Genomic DNA, 18887 nt, shown 5'->3' with positions numbered 1-18887 from the left:
ATGGGCAAATAAAGGTGCCACAGGAGCATGACACTTGCAGAGAAATCTCAAGGCCACCAGAGGTTGGCTGGAGTAGGACAAGTCATTTAGATCCATCACCAGTGGCCTATACAGAATTTTAGGGTCATAAGGGGAGAATGCAATAAGAATTCATTAGTCACATTTGCAGAATGGAGATCACATACCACAGGACCTCCGGAACAAGTACGGGTTGAAGAGCCAGATATTTCATACATACCTTGGTTAACTCTTGTGCATTCGCAAGATTGTCGACAGCAATAGCCAAGAAGACATTCAGGAGTGTGTCTTTTAGGCAGCGGCTAAGGAAAAATCTTCACACAGTGATGAGTTACATAATCTTCCACCTATATTTCCCCACCACCACCACCACCGCCTGCAACAAACAGAGTATTACAGACATGGGAAAAGGAAAAATCTAGTTCCCCTCCTGTCAACACAGGATTGCATCCTACTGAATATTCTCCAGTGCTTTGTCAATCCAGGTATAAATTACCCAACTTCATCACTTGCACGGGGAGACTATTCCACAGCATACGAGATATCACAGTTTCATCCATTCTTCCCCTCCAGCTTCTCCACTCCTCCACGGTGGCCCAAACACACACACCTACTTTTTGGCCTTCTTCGTTCTCTCCTTACTTAAATATCAACCATTAGCTGAAAAGCGGTTTGCTCTGAGATCATTCTTCCATCTGTACTATACAATGGTTGCCATTAAAAAGGAAAATGCCTTCTCAAGTTAAATTTATCTCACTGCAATATTACATACGAGCTAAAAGAAAATACAATTTATCACAATAAAGTCCTTATGGCAATGAGATTATTGCTTCCTTTATCACTGGTACCTACTATATGTCCTCTCTGTTGTTATTCTTTCAATTATTATTAGGAGGAACACTTTCATTTTTGCTTATGATTTCAGCTCCTCCTTGTTCCTTCATATTTTTTTATTGTGACCATTTTTGGTATTGGTTTGCAATACAGCGAAGGATAAATTACAAATAAGATCGTACATACAGAAAAGGCGGGGCATATGCTGCAAACAAACAAAAACAAAACACGTCCTCAAATCCAAAATCACATCTCAGAAAGAATGCCATGCTGTTGTGAACATATCAGATATATGACAACACGGTGTTCAGCTCTAGATGTCCCGTGATGGCTGTCTGAGGTATTGATGGATCTGCTGAATGGGATCCTAACATGATAATGAAGATGATCTTGCACGTGCATAGTCTTCTTCCTCTAAAGAATCCCAAAGTAATTTACTACTGTACATGCCTGTGTGTGTGTGTGTGTGTGTGTAGGGGTTGCTTCATCCACTAGAGCAAAACACTGTAGTTGTTTGACACAGTAGTTGTTGCACAAGAGTTTAGGACAGGAATTGAAAATATACCAGAAACAACTGAAATGCCTGAAGGAATTTTAGGCAGACAGAACGTAATTAACAACTAGGCTGTGTCTGCTGGCATGGTCTGTGAGCTGGGAAAGATGCACAAGGCACTGCTGTAGGGAACAAATAATTTACAGGAGAAAGCAATGAGATAGAAAAGAGTGAAGGAGATAAAGGGGAGTATGGCAAGGAGGAAGGGAGTGTAGTATAGTTAGCAGACCCTTCCATGGCAGCTAAATCTAAGACAGGATTTAGGGAAACGTTGGGTTAAGAACCCATTTAACTATGTGGGTGCTTTGCACTTCTCAGGCAGTTGTCCTAGTAGGGCAGCTGCGACTCCCCAGTGTCCAGGGGATCTGTGGTGGCATAAAGCTGGTGTAGTTGGCTCTACACCACCCAGGCCCAGACCCCTCAGCTTCGGGGCACATGAGGGATGTGCTCCGAGCGCCCTGAGCTCCAGCAATGCTCAGCTAGCTGAGTGGTACCTTGGGGACCATTCCCAACAGTCTAGCTCAGAGCAGGCTGCTTGGTCATTTCTAAGTTATGCTGAGGGACACTGTGATGAAGCAGAGAAACTGCCCATCAGTACAGCAGGGATGAAGAGAGCCTTTGGGCCCACCTAGCCCTGCCCCATTATACCTGCAGTCAATGCCAGGCCTGGAGTGGGGAGGAAAGGAGAGAGCCTGGCTCAGTTTAGGACTGACTGGCAAAGAGGCAAGAGCTACCTGCCTCCCTACCTGAGAGGAAGGGTCACTAGCCTACCAGCTGAGGCAGCCATCAGGGGGTAAGTACTGTCTCCCTGGCCAAGGGAGACTAGGAGCCTCCAGCACCTGAGGTAACTGGGTGACTGAAGCACAGACACATTGTAGGGTTTGGCCTCAACAATCTTACGACTGCCCCGCCCAAAGGAGCCTGAGTCCATGGCAGGGCACTACCCAAGATCCACATAGGGGCACTGGGAGACAAGCCACCCCAATGAAGGCACAGTGGTAGGAAGTGGGGGAAGGATAGCTCAGTGGTTTGAGCACTGGCCCGCTAAACCCAGAGTTGTGAGTTCAATCCTTGAGGGGACCATTTAGGGATCTGGGGCAAAAAAAATTGGGGATTGGTCCTGCTTTGAGCAGGGGTTGGACTAAATGACCTCCTGAGGTCCCTTCCAACCCTGATATTCTATAATTCTCTCAGCTGCTCCCAATGCTTTCAAAACACCTCCGAGCAACCCAGTCAGAAAGCCAATGGGGTTAAACGGCAATCACGAAGCTGGCTTCCTACACCTATCCCCTACATACACATAGGCAGAAAAAGCCTCACATAATGTTGTTAACCCCCACCAATATATCTTTTAAAGGGTTGCACAGTTTTGATCCAACTTCAAACTAATGCAGTCTGGTAAAATGGGAGCTTTGGGACCATGCGAGTCACATTAAGACCTTGGCAGGAGCCCTGGTTGTATCAAGCATTGCACACAACTTCAGCATTCAGCTCAGATTGTATCTTCCTGGACAAGTTAACGCAATCCGCTGGTTAGCTGAATTCAGCAGCCTTCATTCAGCATTGTCCTCACTCCATAAGTATAAAGAGAGGGCCATCACAGGCTGCTTTTGAGGGATAGATTTGGCCTTGAAGTTTCATTTAGGACACTCCCTCTAGGTCTCGATTGTATTCAAAGTTGCACTTCTGTACAGAGCAAGACTGAATATAGACAAGGCCTTACCTTATATCAGGCCAGATTCTTTTCTCCATCCCAATAGTACCACTCCCATTAAACGTACTGAGACAGAACCAGCCCCAGGATTTTGTGGAACTAGACATATAGAAACAAGGATCTCAGGGTTTGGGGGTCATTTTGGTTTTGGTTTTGAAGCCAGTTTCTAGCCCTTTTCCTTGCAAAGATCCTTGAAAACATAAACTGATACAAACACCGGGGCTGCACTATTGAAGCAGGAGGCCAAGGATACACCCACTCAGCACACTTTCATGTAAAATGGAACAGTTAAGTCTCCTGGAGAATCACCTCACTGACTCCCCCCCGCAAATTCTTAGGCCAGCTCTGTGCTGAGTGATGGGATCACGGACCACGGTGGGCAGGGATGTATGTATGAAGCAGGCGGGGAACCTCCTTCTCCTAAGCAGTAATTCATCAAATGCTGGTGCTGAGAACCTGAAAATAAAGCCACTCCTTACAGAGGGACTGCAATGTCTTCTGTTGCTTTGCTCCTGCACAGCCTCCCAGATGGAGCACACATTCCCGGAGCTGATCTGACATCAGGGAAGCAAGTAAGGAAAATGAGAAGAGCCCTGTACATTTCAACTCCCGCGAAAACGCCCATGGGAAAGGGTGGCGGTACCTTAGGGTTTGCCTCCTGGAAAATCCAGGTTGGGAAAGACGTGTTCTTTTCAAGCTTCTAAGAGGGTATTGCAAATGACAGAAGTGGGAACGAAATAGTAAAATTATTGTTTAAAAAGTAATTAAGAGTGTCCCCTTAACTGATGGATTAAAAATAGAAGAGACATTATCTGTCATATCTAATCCACTATCTGACTGTTGCAGGATTGTTCCCTAAAGGATAATAGATATATTGTTTCTGACCATCATTTTTCTTTTCTTAATGCCAGTCTATTACTTCACGTTATACCTACTTGCACCGCCAAATGGTTAACATCTAGAAAAAATATTAGGGAGGGTGGGTTGGTTGGGTTTTGGCAGACTACATTGATATTTCATTTTCAGACATTTCTGCTTATGTTGTACTTGACACAACATAAGCCATTTGAAAGTTATGGTTCACTTTTCCCTGATATATGAAAAGAATGCCCCCTGCATGCCACAAGCATTAAAAATGTATTTCAATGAAAGACAGAGGTGGCAGCGACCTCATTGAAATCCTTTTTGAAATATCAGCAGGAGTACCAGGGGCTTACCGCTCCTATTCCCCGAGTGATCAAGGGGAAAAGAGACACTTTAAAACCAGAACAAAAAAACATTTCCCACATCTGTTCTTCCCAATCTGTGCAGATTCTCATGAATGTTAATTGGAGATAAAGTCACATGGTTAGGGAGCAGAGTAATCCCAAATTTACTCTATCAAATTATACTGGTCTGAAACACTTAGGAAGAGATATTTCTACAGAGACAAAATAAGCCATACTCTGATGTCACTTACACTGGTGTAAATCTGGAGTACCTCCACTGAAGTCTTCTTCCAGATTTGCAACAGTGCACAGTATCTCACATCCGAACCTGGTCCAGGAACTTCACTGGGATGAATTAGCCCTGTTATAGGGATTTCCTTAATGTCAAATACGTTTCAGTTGGCTTTCTTCTCCACCTGTGTACTTCATTTATGCAAAAACTCCATGGCGGTGAACTCATTTTCACCTGCAGGATGCACAGGGAATTAAAGAATCACTCTCGACATATCTTCTTTTATGTATGTATATAGTGCCCTGAAGATTCCGCTGTTTGCACATAGTTCAGATTGCAGGCAACAGACATGAGAAGCAAAGTTTTAGTGGCTCTCTCCTGGATGAGCTGAGTGAGAATCCTGGAGGCACGTTACTGAGCACCGAAATGGGCAATAATGAAAATGAACGAATAATGAAAGTGACCTGAAGAAAAGCTCCGAGTAGCTCAAAAGCTTTGTCTCTTTCATCAACAGAAGCTGGTTCAATAAAAGATACTACCTCACCCATCTTGTGTCTCTAAAACAATGAAAGACTCAGGCTATTAAAATGTCTTTAAAAATGTTCTCCCCAAGTGTAATCTTCAGCTGGAACTGTCTGCCAGTTAAAACGGAACTTTAAAGTGGTTAGTTCCACATCATGAGGTCCCTTTTATGTGCAAAATTCTCCTGGTTAGGGATGCTCAGCCCATAAAGCTAGTTGAGCTGCTAATCATGTTCCAGAGTTGGAGATAATGACTATTATTTTAATCTAACCCTTTACCTGCTCTTGGATTCAATGAAATCAACAAAGAAGTGACAGTGCAAGAGATTTCAAAGCGTCCCTTTATGGCATCTGTTCTTCGCAGAGTACAGCAGGTAGGTGTGAGGATTTGCCAAAGTTTCAGACACACATCAAGAGGAGTATGGGTGGAAACATACAGGGAAGAGGCCCTCCTTGCATCCCTAACAAAGAAGACAGTTGGATGGCTGGAGCGTACAAAGAACATGATGTTGGCCCTGTAAGGCATGTAACATGGAAATGAAAATAAAACCAGTATAGGAAACAGTGCATCAACCAATGGGAAACCCTTTCCTCTTCTCCCTTGCCATATGTCCCTCACAGCATTTCATAAAGGACAGGGCTCTTCCTAAGCAGGTTGGGACAACAGCTTTGGGACAGTTTGGAGAAAGTCTCTCTGGCTTTTGTGCCTCCCTAATTCTGGACTGCTCCAGGTACTGGAGTGGCTCCAGATGCACGTCTCACACAGCTCCTGTGCAGGGGGAGTTCCTCCCGCCTTTCACTGACAGATTAGCCCAAAAGGGGCTGGTGCAGAGAAGAGAATCTGTCCCTTGGTGGAACTCAAATTGAGCAATACTCTGAAAACTACACTATGGCTCTGATTCGCCGCTCCATTACACAAGTTTTATGCTGGTGTAACTAATGAATTCTGGGGAGTGACATCAGTATATTGGAGCAGAGAATTAGTGAGGGTGGGGGGAAGAAAGGGATAAGAATGGAATCCGTATCCTTTTAAAAAGCATTAGATCTCAGTGTCTTTATGGTTAAAAGCCAGTCTGTTTCTCCCAGTCTCTCTCTCTCTCTCTCTCAATGTGATTATATTTTCATCTCATTTTCAGGATGCCATACCCTAAAGATCCACAGCTCTTCCTTCCTCCCCCGCCCCCGACCTACAGTCCCAATTTCAGAAATCTTCCTCTTTCCAGAGGGGTCTCTGCACTGCATGAGATGGATACCCTAGTGCTAAGACTGAGCCAGGCTCCATGTAGTAGATACTGCTGCTCACTGACAGTCTGAATTAGAGCTGGGTAATTCCGAAGGCAGCCTCTAATGTGACAAGTACAACTCAGATGCCATTTAATCTGCCGGTCCTTATCGTATTGCCTCACACTGAATATGGAGAAACGTGCAAAATGAAAGGCTGGTACACTGCTGTAAATGTGCACTTATCTTGTTTTCTCACCTTTCCCCCCAAAATGATTCTCTATGGACTGTTTCAATACAGCTATTCCCCACCCCGCCACCCACCCTTTAATACAAATTCCCAAACAAACATCTTTTTTGACTTGGAGCAAAGGCCGCTAAGCCTAAAGAGGCTCTCTCAGGTGGGAGGCGGTTGAGAGGCACTCTGATCAGCCCGTGAAGGCTCCTTTGCCCTGCTATTGGATCTTTCATCCAAAGACCCTGAAGCGTTTCACGAACATGGTAGTTTACACTCAAACATTCACCAAATAAATAACGAAGGCCATGTCTATACATACAGCGCTGCAGCTGTCCCGGTACAGATGAAGATGCTCTACACACTGAATGGTACAATATGCATAAACTAGATGTGTTGTTTGTTGAACCAGGGCTGAAAAGCACACTTCTAACTTGCTTTTAGTGAACAATTTTTCACCCCTGTAATTTATTACTAAGTATGCAATTACTTTATCACAGTACATAACAGCAGTACCAAATCACAAGGTCTAAAGAGAAATCTAATCCATATGGTATGAGTGTGGTGACTTGGTGACCTAATAAATATTTTCTGGAGTTTTTTTGAGATTAGAATTTGCTAAAAGTAGGAGGCTTCAATGTATACTAATAAATTAATACGTGATCAGATAATTTGACACTGAATAATTAAAATACTCCGTTTATTAGAGAAGTAGGCTGTGGCATGCATGATGGTGCATTTTATTGAATCCAGATCCTGCAGTCCTTACTCAGGCAAAACTCCTACTGATTTATGCGAGTGGCATAAGCTATGTTGGCGCAAGAAAGTCTCCCGCCGGCATAGTGCTGTGTGCACGAGTGCTTATGCCGGTGTAACTTCTGTCGCTCAGAGGGTGGAATATTCACACCCCTGCGTGACGTAAGTTTTGCCGGCTTAGGCTGTAGTGTAGACCTAGCCTACATTGGATTTCATTTCAGTGCAAGTATGTGTGTGGACACACTTCACGCTAAAAGGTTCTATTCGGATTTATCTTAAATTATTTTTCCCCTGGCCTAAATTCAATCTTAATTTGAAGTAAGTGTCCACACACAGACTTGCAGTGAAATACCAAAAGGTATGAATTAAAACTAATTTAGTGTTTGGAGCAGGTCTGTGCAGAGGCAAGCCCTAAGTGAATTACATAAGGTCACCCAGTAAGCCAGTGGCAAAGTCAGCACAGCACCAAAGTGTCCTGACTCCCAGACTTGGGCTTCACCCACTACACTACATTGCCTTCCAGCACTTCAGAAGCCTGGAAAATCCTGAATGCTGATTGGCCAGTGAGAGACGGCATGTCATACCATGGACAAGTCATACTGAAGTGCAAGGATACAGTTACCAAACAAAGTCAGGACGATGAAGTAAATGGAAGAGAACATTCCTGAGTGGACACCACCTTGTGATACTATCCCATGATACATCACTGCATTCCAGTCTTCACCAGTCAGTATCTGGGTAGTTAAATATGAGAGAGAGAGAGAGAGAGAGAGAGAGAGATGAGCAAAGGATTGGAGAGTTTAAGCATCATTTATACACTGCCATGGGCACAGACCCTCAAAGGGAAATCTACTGATAAGAAGGTCACTGCAACGGGGTGTGCCAGAAACCTGTCCAACACCTTCAGGCTATTTAGCTTTCTTTTGCCCATAATAGTTTCTAGAAGCCCCTTCTGCAGATAAACTGCAACCCTGTCTCGACCAACATGGCTACAACACCATATACATATCTACCTAAAACTGGCAGTTGCTTGCATTTTTTTCTGCCTCCCTTAAGAGGATAGGGAGAGATTCCTTCTGAGAACTCCAGTCAGTTACATTCCTTAAAATACATCCTTTAAACTATTTTGGTTTAGATAAAACCAAAGTGGTATAGTGATTATTGGGAGGTCCAGCAGAGAAAATAGGTATTATCTACCAGACTTCATAAAATTCCTTCCAGCCAGCTGGAGGTGGTTTGAGGCAGGATTCATGGATCCACAAATCCAAACCTTGGGCTGGGAGGAGGCCCTTGGACCCAACGTTAGGACCCAAGGACCCATGAGAGGGCCCTGTAACCAGAGACAGCTGTGGTCTGCCACGAGGGCTAAGGAGTACCTGGGACCACTGGCAGCAGGAGACCAGTAGCAGCACTTAATGGCTGCGCCTTAGTCCTATTCCCGCCTCAAAACGCCTTCCCTCAGCGGACCCTGGGGCTGCCTGTTTTCTGCTGCCTGGCAGCACCGGCACTGTGAGGTTGACGGCAGGAGACAGAGCGAAGACTGCCCGCTTGCAGAAGTGGTAGCTCAGTGGTTTGAGCATTGGCCTGCTAAACCCAGGGTTGTGAGTTCAAGCCTTGAGGGAGCCATTTAGGGATCTGGGGCAAAAATTGAGGATTGGTCCTGCTTTGAGCAGAGGGTTGGACTAGATGACCTCCTGAGGTCCCTTCCAACCCTGATATCCTATTATTCTACTCCCATATGCCCTGGCCAGGCCAGCCCAGTGGAATTTTCAGTCTTCTTCTATTAGCCAGTCATGCATAGGCACCAAGGTTGCCATAGCTCCACCTGTGATGTTTCCCATGGATGGGAGAGAGTCACTGACTTCACCCCACAGGGGTCAGGAGAAGAGCCTGTCTCTGGCAGGGGGGAACACTATTGGCTGCCTATGGGGCAAAGGCAGATGGAAGCAGATGTCTCCTGATGCAGGAGGTACCCTGGCTGTGGGTTGTGTCTGGGGTAACTGGAAGATGTTTGAATTTGGGGGTGCTAGGGAGGGGATACCTGGGCAGTGTGCCATGGGACAGTTGGGGGATTCCTGAGTAATATCTGGTGGGTGCTGGGGGTCAGGTGGGGGAGCTGGGGGGTGAGGGGAGCTAGCTGGCAGGTGTTGGGGTAGCTGGGAGGATGCTGAGGAGGTACCAGGGGGCAGCTAGAGGAAGTGGGTGTGTTGGCAATGGATGGGAGGCAGAGCCCAGCAGTGAATCCCTCGCCTTCTTTTTCAGCCAGCTTCATTGCTCTCATCTCAGCTCCACGCTTTCCCCTGGCAGAGTGCCAACAGGCTGAGCAGTGAGAGGGGTTGGCAGAGAGGCCATCTGGATTTTTGCTCAGCAAGCACCATCCAGCAGCCTCAAGGAGCAACTGTGGAACCTGCTTCCTACTCGCCTGCCCCAATCTCCCCTCTTCTTCCCACCCTTCTCCCTGGCCAGCAGCACAGCACCAGGCTACCAGCCACAGCTGCTTCCTCCTCCTGGCTGCTCCATGCAGCTTGGCTGCAGCCGGGGAACAATCAGAGTGGAGGGAAAGAGGCAGCTAAGCTACAATTTACCCTTACAGCAGCCCTAGTGACCTGGAGGAGAAACAGCTAGGGAAACCCTATTGCCTCCCTACTCGATCCTACAGGGCTGCACGAAGGTGTGATGGGGCTGAGGCAGACATGAGTGTCACAGGAGACACTGGACACTTGGTAGCCCCACCATTGTGGTTTGTCAGTAACAGTAGGTGCAATGACAACAGACCCTGGTCTGTCAACGGGTGGGATCGAACCGGGGACCTCTGGAGCTTAGTGCGTGAGCCTCTACCACGTAAGCTAAACACCAACTGGCTGTTAGCTAAGGCAGTAGAGCAGACTCATTTTATCTCTCTCTTTTTAAGTGGTCTCAGTGCCACTAGATGGGACAGAACACCACACCCAGAAGGTGTATGGGTTACACGGTGTTCTGGTCAGCACCTGCTTCTTCCTGCCGTCTTTGACCACAAGATGCCACAGACAGCCAAATGTTGCAGACAGCAACCACCAGGCCAGAGAAGCACAAAACCCAACACAGAATCTAAATGGAGAATATAATCGGGGGGAGGAGGAGGAACCTTGGGTTCGTAGGTGAGGGACTGTGACTACCTATGTGCTTGTACAAGGCCCAACACAATGGGACCCAGATCCTGATCGTAGACTTTGGATGCTGGCACAACAACAATAAATAGAACATGAATAATATCTAAACAAATAGCAATCAATGAATTGGTCTCAGGCTTTGATATGCATCACAACTACTAGGTGCTTATTCCACACCAAAACTTTCACTCTTCCGAGCCTCTGCCATCCCCATTTTTCAACAACTTTGTTTGTGTTTTCAGTAACTTTGTGCACCTAGTGTTCTGCCTGCCCTGTATGGAAGATTTTAACTATAGTACTTCCTACGGCATTAGGAAATGGGTTTTGGAATTCAGTACTCCAACCCACTAACAGAACGTTTCAGTGGTCTGTATTTAGTAAGAAAATAAAACGTGATGTATTGTTAGCAATCACGACCCACATGTGAACCATATACTAGAGAGAATTTCAAATTTCAGAGACTGCCCACCAGCTCCGGATCTCGGGAAAGGCTCTGAGGGACGATGATGATTCTTATGGCAGACGAGGAAGTATAGTGCAATGTGTACATCCTAATGACCACTTAGGGACAGGGATTCTGGTCTCAGTTACATCAGTGTAAATCTGAAGTAACCCCAGTCAATGGATTTACTCTGGATTTATACCAGAGTAACTTGAGTACCTGGCTCTGGCCATTGGTCTCTCAGCACTAGTGCTGGATGAGTTCTACAAAACAGGATTCAAAAACACTTATTCAAATAATTCCCATGAATTTGCATCTGCTTTCGTTTGCTTTCCAGAACCATTCATGTGAGTGAATTTGGTTCACAAGAATGTTCATGGAAAGAGAAGGAGCTGGGGAAACAGGCATATGCATGAAAAATCAGGATGGAAGTGTTCGGGGTCAACTGGAAAGCAGGGTTGCCAGTTTTGGTTGGACATATTCCTGGAGGTTTCATCACATGACAATTGGAGGCTCTAGGGCAATCCTGGAGGATTGCTAACCTGACTGGAAAGCTATTTGTGGCTTTTGGAATCATCCAGTCAGGAAGCAGAAATATCATGTGACTTAGGAAGCCAATCACAGATTGCATAGCAAATCACGACTAGTGAATACTCACGCCAAGAGCTGTGGGAAATGATCTGTGAGCAGCTCACACTATTTGCCAGATCATTTGGAATATGGAAAAAAGTCACAAACATCAACATTTGTTTTATGGAACATTTGCAGAAATATAAATGGGCAAAACTTCCCAGATGGTCTATGGTGATTAGTTTGTCCGGCACTGCTCAATATTGAATGCAAAGGTTTGGCTGAACAGCCATCAGATGATAGAATAAGAATAGCTTTTAAAATCTGCTCCATAATAATAATAGACTGACTAGTGTGTGTTAGTGATGTCAAAGACTGGGATGCCAATTCAGGAAAGCATTGAAGCACATACTTAAGGTGTTGTCCTGAATGGGGATGCTTTCTGAACCAGGACCTGAATGAATTTAAACCCAGCAATGCTACTCAGAAAAGAAGACAGCTAAAGTGGCCAAAAGCAGAGGGTCACTGAAGCTTAGCCACTGAATAAAACATCCCTCAGCAGAGCCAAAGTTCAATAGCATCCTGTCTCCAATATTCCATATCCCCTCAGGCACCCGTCAATGGTCTACCTCTTACAAGCTAGCAGCATATAATTATTTAAGTGGCAATCCTCAAGTAGTGCTGGATGAACAGCTAACAGAGGTCTTTCTGGTTTATAAACTGTCTCTGGGTCTAATGTTGTTGTAAACACTTCTTGCTGAGCTGCTGAATGCATTCTACCTGATTGCTGGAGTACAGAGATGTAGCAATTTGCTACAACACCCTGGGTCACATGATAGAAGACTGTGACTCAAACACTCCTGCTGGGATACAAAGGGCAGCCTGAGTTCAGAGGAGAGCTGGAGGGAGTAGAGTGGCTCCTACAGCAGACTCGAGATTAGGGAAAGGATCTGGAAGGGAGGGCTGGATGTGCCAGCTGGGTGAAAGACCTGGTTGGGGATACCTGCTGTGTGGGCAGCAGCAGAAGCTCTCTGAGGCCTTAGGAGGGAGTAGGGGCAGGATGTAGTTTACCTGTTTCAACTGATGTTCATCTATATTTGTGTCTGAGCAATAAATGCTTTGCTGGTAAAAAGGGACTGAAAAACTGACACTGGTGGGAGTGTCATTGGCTACATCTACACTTGGGGTATATCTATGCCAGCTGGAAATCACACCCCTGGCTCCAAGTATATATGTAGCCATTGATGCATTGGCCAGTGAGTTGGCCCACTGGCTTGTATGAGAGTAGGGAAACTGAGGCAGAGGCAAGGTCTAATGCTGGGTTTGGGGAGCCCTTATTACAGTGTTCTGAATGGTTGTGTGTGTGGTGGGGGAAACATGACATCAAATTACTTCATCAGAATGAACAGGGTAGCAGAAGCTGGCTTCAAAATTTCACTGAGTTTATCTTGTGTTGCCATTTTACACTTACTTTTACATAAATTTCACAAATGATCTGCAAAGACTCACTCTCATCCCACAGAAGCCCTATTGCCCAGTGTCTTTATCATGTGAGAGGAGAAAAAGTAGTGTAAAATTTCCCATTTCTCTTACTGAGCAAGTGATTCTGTAATAGTGTCAGGCATGGAGCTGCTGCAGCATCAGCGCCTTCAAACCTGAGCTGCAGCTCTCCCGTACCATCACATCATGTTGCCTAAGATTGATGACTCTTTCCTGGCTCCCCCACGGATTTTAATTCTTATCCAGTCTTATCCCGCAACCTTGGTAGTGTAAAATGCTATCTGATTTCCTCAGCGCCTCAGGCCCCTCTCCAGCAACTCTCCTCATTAACTTATGGCAACTGCAGGAGGAAATGGAAGCGGGTCATTGTATGCTCATTTGCTACATTATGCCGTTATAGATGCTGTGCAGAGGACAACACATGAGTAGTCCCATTGCAGTGTAAGGTACTGTGGAGGTGACCTCGTGAAGAATGCTGGAGGGCTTCCTCTCGTCCTTGGATTATGCTTTTGTCTGTAAAAAGTGACAGTCCATTTTCCCCATAAAAGAATTCTGTTTGCCTGAATTTCAAAGAGTCCCTCAGCGTTTATTTTAATGGATCATTTCATCGTTAAATGTGTGCATTGTAATCCCACGGCACGTTGTGAGAAGCTCTTCTCTAATAAACAGTAGGCTATGAGCAAACAAAAATTACTTTCTCCTTTCCTAAATTCCAGATAGCTTGAGGGACATCACCTCCATTGGGAACCAAAAGATGTCTAAAAGGTTCCTTTCTAGTGAGCACCCAATAAAGGAGGCATCTTTACCTGGAACACAGTGAGGATGGCAGCAGGGAATGTATCGAAGTTTGTGGTCGGTGTTTCGTCTTGAAAATTAAACCTAAGCAGGAAATAAAAATTAAAAATTAAATAGTCTAGGGAAAAAAAATTCTATGCTCTCATAATTCTCTATCACCAGAGTCAGAAGACAACATTTGCTCCACATAGACATAATCTGGTCAGTTTCAGGAAGGGATGCAGTATGTTAAGTAAGGCTATGTCTACACTGCGCAGCTTACAGCCTCACAGGTGGGCAGCTAAAGCCTCGCCACTGTAAGGCATACAGTGTAGCTGCTCTTTGTCGGCGGGAGACCTCACAAAATAAAACCACCCTGAATGAGGGGCAGTAGCTTTGTCAGCGGGAGAGTGTCTCCCACAGAGAAAGTGCTGTCCACACCGATGCTTTTCGTCAGTAAAACTTTTGTCGGTCTGGGTGTGTTTTTACTGCCGAAAGTGCAATGCAGACATAACCCAAGCGAGGTGTGTTTAGCAAAACTGTTAAGAAAATGGCATTTTCGTCTCAGTGGAAATTCCAACATTTTTTAAATTAATTTCAATTCCTAAATGGGAATGGAAAAATCAAAATATTAAAAAAATTTGTGGAACAAATAATTCCAAAAGTTTTAAATCAGAAATATCCACCTGAAAGTAAACTAAATGAAATTACGGACATTTCAACATAAAATGTCATTTTGTTTTGATTTTTTTTTAAAGAACAAAATTACAAATTTATCTTTAAACGAAACAAATGCTCTTCGTTTCTTTCAAAATGTCAGTTTGAAACAAAAATGCTTGTTTTGACATTTCTGTTTGGAAAGCTGAACTTATTCATAAAAACTGGCATTGTCCCATAAAAAAGAAATCTCAGGTTCAATAAAACTATGTTCCAGTAGGAAAATTTTCCACATGAAAGAATTTAAACCAGATTTGCAAAATCCTCTGAGCCATCCAGTCCCTGCCAGCCTTTTGCCTTCCTCAGGGACTGCTTTGATATGAGGAACACACTACACTTACTGTCCTCCAAAGAGCTGCATTCCCAGCAGAGCAAACACCACAATGAACAGGAAGAGCAGGAAGAGCAAACTGATGATGGATTTCATGGAGTTCAGCAAGGAGACCACCAGATTCCTTAGGGAGTTCCAGTATCTAGGTTGTAAATCAAAGCAACCAACCATTAGTGTCACTGGGAGAGGAGAGGCCATTTCCAGGAGAGATTAAAATGATCTAGCTCTTTAAAAGGGACGTGATGAGGAGAGTTCTATGGGACACAGTCCAAGTTGAAGAGTCTCCTTAAATTCATCTGGGCCAAACTCTCCAATGATGTAATGCCAGCAGAACAATGTGGCCCACTTGAGTCTATCAGATAGCAAAATAACACGTAGAATCAGAGAAGTCACAGATGGAAAACACCTCTGTAGTCATCCTGAGCAAACACCTGCCTGTGGAGAATAGTCACCTATAGTCACCTCTAGTCATGAATTCTGCAGTGCTTTGCCCAATCTAACTTTAAATGTTCTAAACAATGCAGCATTCCTTAGCTCATCCTCTCTGCAGTATAGGTTTGTTCCCTACCGTATATAATCCCATGCATTTTCCTTTCCATTACTACGCACACCAACTGTTGGGGATGCCAAAAATGAGGTAATGCCAAGGTCAGAAAGAATTGGAGGGGACTGTGAACTACTCATTTTGGTAAGACTTGAGCCAGGACAGAATGGGTCATTTCCATAGTAGCCTGATTGCTCCCACCGTGTTCTTTGGGAAGTTATTTAAACATGAACTTTCAATTGTTTCACGCCTGATTTCCACACACAGACCTAAAAAAAAATCTCACATTCAGGTATTTAAATTGAAACAGGCTTTTAGGCATAGAATGTGAGTGCTTAAGGGGGATTTGGCCATCCTATTTAGGCAGTCATGATTGAAAATTAACCTCACTGCATCAAAACCCTCAATTGTGAACAAGAACTCAAGGAAGGGGAACCTAGCCCAGCTCATGACCTGCACACAGCAGGTTCCACCTGGCCAGGCACTGCTGCTCTATTTGCTCTTATCCCCACCCAGGTTATCCTGGATTTATTCCATCCCTTGTCATTATGGGCAAGTGTATACACACACATGAAGCTGGAAGAGGCAGGCTAAATAAAGGAGGTCCTGAGAGGGTGTACAGAAATGGCACTCTCTCTTCATTTTATTATCCTGCTGAGAACAAGCAGGAAACGTTTATATTAGGAAAACTAATGAATCAGAAAATGTAGATAGAGCTATTAAAGCTGAGGATCTCTTTAACAATCTCCAGTTAGACAGACAAGCCTGAGAAACAACAGGGTTAGAGCACACAATGGGAAACAGGGATTTAAACCTTTATATACACTGTTATCTAGGTTTACATTGTAAACCTAGGTCTGTGGGACCTGGGCTTGTGAACATGGAGTTTCCAAGCCCATGCTTGAGCATCCACATTGCATTGCAAACCCAGGTTTACAATTGCTGGACCCCAGGTCTCACAGCTGTGCTAACATGTCCATACTGCACTATTCAGACCTTCCCATTCAGGTCTGTGGTTTGATTTGCGTCCACACTGCAAAATGACAGGTCTTGGACCCCAAGGCTCAGTGGGACTCAGGCTCTGACCTAAGCAGGGTTCTAAAACCTGGGGTTGAGTACTTGCTGACCTGAGTCAGACTGATTTTAGACACAACAAATCCTGCATCTTGGCAGGAGGTAAGACTAGTTGACCCTTGCGGCCCCTTCTAACCCTGTGGTTCTATGATTTGTGTGTGGACAGAAGAGGGGCTTGGCCTCAAACCTGAGTCAGAGCTCAGGCTTAGTGTGCGGTATAGACATTCCCTTAAAGGTTTTCTGATCACTTTGGGATAGCAAGCAGAAATTCTTCCAGCTCTCGCTCTGCTTCTTCTCCAGTTACTTCTACCACCTCCACTCTCCAGACCAGGAAGCTACCACACAGAGCCTGGGTTCCTGATGGCAGTCCTGCTCCACAGTTTCCACCTGGGTTTTGGGGGACAGGCCCTTAATCTGAAATCCTTACTGCAGAACAGCTGTTGTAGGGTGTGGAAGAAGGGTGCCAGCTGAATTCGTCTGTTCCACTCACCACAGCTCTATAAGACAGCTCGCAGAGGAAGCTGGCTTTCACACAGCCTCCTAATTATTCTATTGCTACCCACTCCTCCTTCACTTTTCTCTGTTTCACTTTTCCAGTTCTTTTCCTAGAACACCATTCCCTTCTCCACCATCTACTAGCAAGCAGAGCTGGGTAAATAACTGATTTTATGGTGTGCTGTCTGTTCTGATTTTGTTTTTTAATTGTTTCGGGTTGTTCCAAACCCAGAATTTTTCAAATCTTTCCGCAAATCAAAAAGTTTAAATAAAAAAATGTTTTAGGTTGACCAAAACATCTCATTTAGATTTCAAACCCGAACTTTAAAAAAAATTAACACCACTGAAGGAAACTTCTCAAAAGCCATTTTGAATTCATAGATTCATAGAGTCTCAGGCCAGAAGGGACCATTGTGATCATCTAGTCTGACCTCCTGCATAACACAGGCTAGGGAACTTCCCCAAATTAATTCCTAAAGCAGATCTTTTAGAAAAACATCCAGTCCTGATTTTAAAATGGTCAGCGATGAAGAATCCACCATAATCCTTGGTAAATTGTTCGCATGATTAATTACTCACTGGTAAAAATGTACGCCTTATTTCAGCCTGAATTTATCTAGCTTCTGCTTCCAGCCATTGTATCATGTTATAACTTCCTTTGCTCGATTTAAGATTATTAAATATATGGGCCTACTACAGGAGTGGGTGCGTGAGGTTCTGTGGCCTGCAGTGTGCAGGAGGTCAGACTAGATGATCATGATGGTCCCTTCTGGCCTTTAAGTCTTTGAGTCTATTTGTTCCCCATGTAGGTACTTATAGTCTAATCAAATCAGTCCTTAACCTTCTCCTTGTTAAGCTAAGTAGATGGAGCTCCTTGAATCTATCAGTGTAAGGCCTGTTTTCTAAACCTTTAATCATTCTGATGGATCTTCTTTGAATCCCATCCAATTTATCAATATCCTTCTTGGATTGTGGACACCAGAACTGGACAGACTATTCCAGCAGCAGTCACACCAGTGCCAAATACAGAGCTAAAATAACCTCTCTACTCCTACTCAAGATTCCCCCATTTATCCATCCCAGGATCGCATTAACTCTTTCGGCCACACCATCACACTGGGAGCTCATGTTCAGCTGATTACCCAAAAGGAACCGCAAATCTTTTCAAGAGTCATTGCTTCCCAGGATAAAGTCCCCATCTTGTAAGTATGGCCTACATTCTTTGTTCCCAGATGTATATATTTACATTTTAGCCGTATTAAAAAGCATATTGTATATGACGTCAACACTACTAACTTTATTAGCAAAACTTGTAATCTTAGCAAAAAGAGATATTAAGTCATTTTGGCAGGATCTATTTTCCATAAACCACATGTTGATTTGTATTAATTTCTTTACCCTCCTTTAGTTTTTTATTAATCAAGTCCCTTATCAACCGCTTCATTATATTGCCCGGGATCGATGTCACACTGACAGGCCTATAATTTCCCAGGATATCGCATTTACCCTTTTTAAAAACCACAACAATTTAAAAGCACAACATTCCTTCTCTCCTAGAAAGCTTCTGCAACTTCCCCCGTGCTCCAAGTCTTATCAAAATGTTTTGTTTCAAAAATATCACAACAGAACGTTTCAACTTTTTTGGAATTTGTTTGTTTTGGGTTTTTTTCCCCCCACAGAAACAATTCAATGAAACAGATACAAATTCACAATGTTGTCTGCAGTGTTGTAGCCATTTAGTTGGGGATTGGTCCTGCTTTGAGCAGGGGGTTGGACTAGATGACCTCCTGAGGTCCCTTCCAACTCTGATACTCTATGATTCTTTGTCAGTTCCAGGATATTAGAGAGACAAGGTGGGTGAGGTAATATCTTTTAAGGGACCAACTTTGGTTGATGAGAGAGACATGCTTTTGAGCTACACAGAGCTGAGGACCTGAAGTCTCTCTCATCAATAGAAGTTGGTCCAATAAAAGAGATCACCTCACCCACTTTGTCTCAC

At 44.4% G+C, this 18887-nt stretch overlaps 1 protein-coding gene across 10 annotated transcripts in view; it reads right to left on the bottom strand.

Moving 5' to 3' along the window:
- Positions 1-18887, bottom strand: part of CACNA1B (calcium voltage-gated channel subunit alpha1 B) — a 470003-nt gene that overhangs the window by 141265 nt on the left and 309851 nt on the right. For all 10 annotated transcript variants that reach the window (XM_073313878.1, XM_073313882.1, XM_073313876.1 and 7 more), the window contains 4 exons: positions 14786-14917; positions 13760-13832; positions 7909-8026; positions 239-306 (listed from right to left, as the gene is read on the bottom strand). In XM_073313878.1, coding sequence (XP_073169979.1) covers positions 239-306; positions 7909-8026; positions 13760-13832; positions 14786-14917 — 391 coding nt within the window. The remainder of the gene's footprint in view (positions 1-238; positions 307-7908; positions 8027-13759; positions 13833-14785; positions 14918-18887) is intronic.

Source organism: Lepidochelys kempii, chromosome 16 (genome assembly GCF_965140285.1).
Source record: "Lepidochelys kempii isolate rLepKem1 chromosome 16, rLepKem1.hap1, whole genome shotgun sequence".
In the NCBI taxonomy this organism is placed as follows: domain Eukaryota; kingdom Metazoa; phylum Chordata; order Testudines; family Cheloniidae; genus Lepidochelys; species Lepidochelys kempii.
Note: the sequence above shows the minus strand (reverse complement) of the source record. Positions and strands in the feature narration are given on the sequence as shown.